A 3653-nucleotide genomic window follows, 5' to 3' on the forward strand; every position below is an offset into this window, starting at 1 on the left:
TACTTTTAGTTGAAACATCACATGGTGGAAGGGGAGAGGGAGCTCTCTCAGGCCCCACCTGCTAATATCATCCCCTTGGGTTTAGGAGCGGCCATAGGGTTAAGCCTCAGACTGACCAGTGGTAGGGCCACAAACAAGTTCCAGTTTGGAGGGCAGAGCCCTCCCAGCATAATTAAGCTTGACCTTATAGCCCTACCTAGTTCCTTCCTAGGTAGCTAATGGGTTGTGGGAAGTGCAGCAAGTGCTGCCAAAACAAGGTGAAACTCACAAGAACCTTGTAAACATGTTGACCACTACATTGTTGTGATCTGACTATAAAATAAAGCCTCGGCTTGCAGGCTGGGTCTATCTGTGTCCTTATCCAGGTACGGGACATCCGCTGTACCCCAGCTGTATTCTCTTGTCTGCCTTCTTTAATCCTTCACCGCCCCTCCTCAGGTTCACCCTTGGCCATGCTGGCATGGCACACTTGGGGGTTAAGATTTCAAAATTTTTATTTCAGGAGGGATGACAACATTCAGTCTATAGCATTCCACCATTGATCCCACAAAGTTCAATCTATTGCACATACTATTGTTGTATTATTCAGTCCTTAAAAGAAAGGAAATCCTGTCAGGTGCTGTGCCATCGGTGAGCCTTGAAGCACTGTACTTAGTGAAATAAGCTGGTCACAAAAATACAGCTACTGGATGACTCCCTTTCTGTGAGGTATCTAAAGCTGTCAAATTCTTAGGAACAGTAAGTAGAATGGTGGGTACCAGGGATTGGAGTGAGGGACAGATGAAGAGTCATTGTTAAATGGCTAAAGTGTTTCAGTTTTGAGGATGAAAATGTCCTGGAGAATGTTTGCACAACAATGTCAATATTCTTAACACTACTGAACTGTAAACTCAAGAATAGTTAAGATGGAAAAATTTTTTAAAAATATATCTTTATTGATTTCGGAGAGTAAGGGAGAGTGAAAGAGACAGAAACATCAATGATGAGAGAGAATCATATATTGGCTGCCTCCTGCACATCCCCTAATGGGGATCAAGCCCACAACCCAGGCATGTGCCTCTGACCAGAATCGAACCCGGGATCCCTCAGTCCACAGGCCAACGCTCTATCCACTGAGCCAAATCAGATAGGGCAAGATGGCAAATTCTATGATATATATCTCCAATATTATAAACCTAATCACCAAACAAAAAGCCTCACCATTTTTCTTTACCTGAAGAACTTACTTTAGTATTTGTATAGGAAAAGTCTACTGGAATCAAGTCTGTTTGCTTATTTTATACACAAATATGATTTAATTTATTTAAATCATCACCTGAGAGTTTCAGTCAAGATGGTGGCACAGGTAAACTCGGCACTCGCCTCCTCCCACAACAACATAGAAATTACAACTAAAATATGGAACAATCATCATTCAGAACCACCTGAAATCTGGCTGAAAGGAATTCCTACAACTAGGGAATTCAAGAAGATGCACATTGAGACTGATAGGAGGGGAAGAGATGCAGGGCAGACTCTCAGGACCAGCTGGTCTCACACCCACATGTGTTGGTTTAAAATCAGGAGGGATATCTTGACTGTGGAGGTTTCCCTGAGGAGCAAGGGTATCAAGTTCGCACAACTTCTGGATCAAAAAAACAGCGAGGATTGTGGCTGAGTGGCACAGAGGCTGCTGGAGCCCCAGGCAGCTCCTCTTAAAGGGCCTGAGCATGGTCTTACTCAGACTCACTCCCTCTGAGCCCTAGCACTTGGGCTGCAGCCTTTTATATATATAGATAGTACAGAGAAAAGAGAGATAATTCAGTGTTCCCTTCATCATGGCTGGTTGACATTTCTTTTTCTCCTGTTTCTTTCAATCACATAATTTGTTACTGGGATTGTCTGAAGTTTCACATCACTGCCATATTTGGGAAAACATTGATCAAGTTTCTTTCTTTCATAAAAGAGCAGTAGGATTGCAGGTTATGTCCACATATCACTCCAGCATTTGCTGGGCTTCGAAAATGGGTGGAGCATGTGAGGGGCCTGAAGGTTAAGCTTCTTGAGGTGTAGGTGGCGAATTTGCTGCTGTGCTGTGTCCCTCCAAAAAGGGTGAGATCTCCCTTCACACATCGCCTTCTGATGGGGCCTGTGTGCTGTCACTGTCCCAGGTCCCTCAGACCCTGAAAGACCCACACGTGTGCTTCCCATGTCCCCACAAAGCTCTCAGAGCAAAGGGCTTGAATGCTCAACTTTTTGCTGGTGTTCCACCCACCCAACTGGAGTTGAGTCTAAATTGCTTTTTCTCTTGCCAGCACTTGAGTTGTCTAAAGAAAATGTAAAGTTATCCTTTTCCAGACCCATCAGTGGTTTCAGCTCAAGGGTGGGTCTCCCTCAAGTCCAGCTCTGACCCCAGTGGCCCCCTGGGTGACCTCCCTCTCCACTTACACATCATCTGCAAGGTGATTACTTTCAGATTCACATCTGGACATGCCTCTCAACCCCTGGGGGCCACAGCATATCCACCCGCAGGGTTGGATGGGAGACGGGAGGGAGACAGGATGATTTCTCAGCCACCACCCCCTCCCACTTCCTGTGGAGGCCAAGTTCCCCTTCCAGCCTGGCCACAGTCTCTCCCCCAGGGCTTCCTGTTGGGGTGTCCTAGGCCCCACCCCAGAGCTGGGCACTTTCCTCCCTGACACAGGGACCTGGACCCGCTCTGCCCTGCCAGAGGCAGACATGGTGCCCCTGCTGCTGCTGCCCCTGCTGTGGGGGGGTGAGTGGCTGAGGGAGGGGGCAGGGCAGGTGGGGGATCAGCAGCGGCTGCCGCTGAGCCTCTGTCCCCCTCCCAGGGTCCCTGCAGCAGCCACCAGGCTATGAGCTCCGAGTGCAGGAATCGGTGACAGTGTTTGATGGTCTGTGTGTCCACGTGCCCTGCTCCTTCTCCTACCCGTGGAGTTCGGGGTCTTCCTCTACCAAAGTCTACACCTACTGGTACCGGGACACTGGAAAGCCAGCCTCTGCTGCTCTTGTGGCCTCGAGCAACTGGAATAAACAAGGCCGGTTCCTCCTTGCGGACCCCAGGACCAACAACTGTTCCCTGAGCATCACAAATGCCAGGAGGACTGACACAGGACGCTACTTCTTCCGAGTGGAGAGAGGAAATTCTGTGAGTTATAGTTACCGAGAGAAGATGCTGGATTTGCAGGTGACAGGTAAGACAGGGGCCCAAGATAGGACCCAGGGACACAGAACCCTGTCGTAGAGCAGGAACAGGACACTGGACAATCCCTGTCTAGGCCTTGGGCCCTGGGTGGTGGGAAGATCACAGGGCCTGGGGAGCTCTGGGGCCCCGGAGGCATGAGTCCCACTCAGGATCACACTTTGTGTCCCCAGCTCCTGATACTCAGGCACCTCCCACTCTCCTCTTCCTCCCTGACAGACAAACCCCACATCCAGATTCTGGAGCCTCTAGAGTCTGGCCGCCGAACACAGCTGACCTGCAGCCTGCAAGGGGCCTGCAAAGGGCGACAGCGTTTCACCTTCTCCTGGGCGGGAGCCGCTGTGGACTCGCTGGACCCCCAGACCCTCGGCTCCTCGGTGCTCACCTTCACCCCGAGGCCCCGGGACCATGGCACCAACCTCACCTGTCAGGTGAAACGGGAATGGCCTCA

The 3653-nt window shown here is 50.2% G+C and overlaps 1 protein-coding gene across 1 annotated transcript in view; it reads left to right on the forward strand.

The window, feature by feature from the left end:
- The first annotated feature begins 2585 nt into the window (after positions 1 to 2585).
- The window catches only part of LOC102244885 (sialic acid-binding Ig-like lectin 5), a 2854-nt gene continuing 1786 nt past the window's right edge, over positions 2586 to 3653 (forward strand). Inside the window, exons 1-3 of the mRNA XM_014529501.1 lie at positions 2586 to 2755; positions 2832 to 3194; positions 3422 to 3647. Coding sequence (XP_014384987.1) covers positions 2719 to 2755; positions 2832 to 3194; positions 3422 to 3647 — 626 coding nt within the window. The 5' untranslated portion in view covers positions 2586 to 2718. The remainder of the gene's footprint in view (positions 2756 to 2831; positions 3195 to 3421; positions 3648 to 3653) is intronic.

This window comes from Myotis brandtii, unplaced genomic scaffold (genome assembly GCF_000412655.1).
Source record: "Myotis brandtii unplaced genomic scaffold, ASM41265v1 scaffold6818, whole genome shotgun sequence".
Classification (NCBI taxonomy): domain Eukaryota; kingdom Metazoa; phylum Chordata; class Mammalia; order Chiroptera; family Vespertilionidae; genus Myotis; species Myotis brandtii.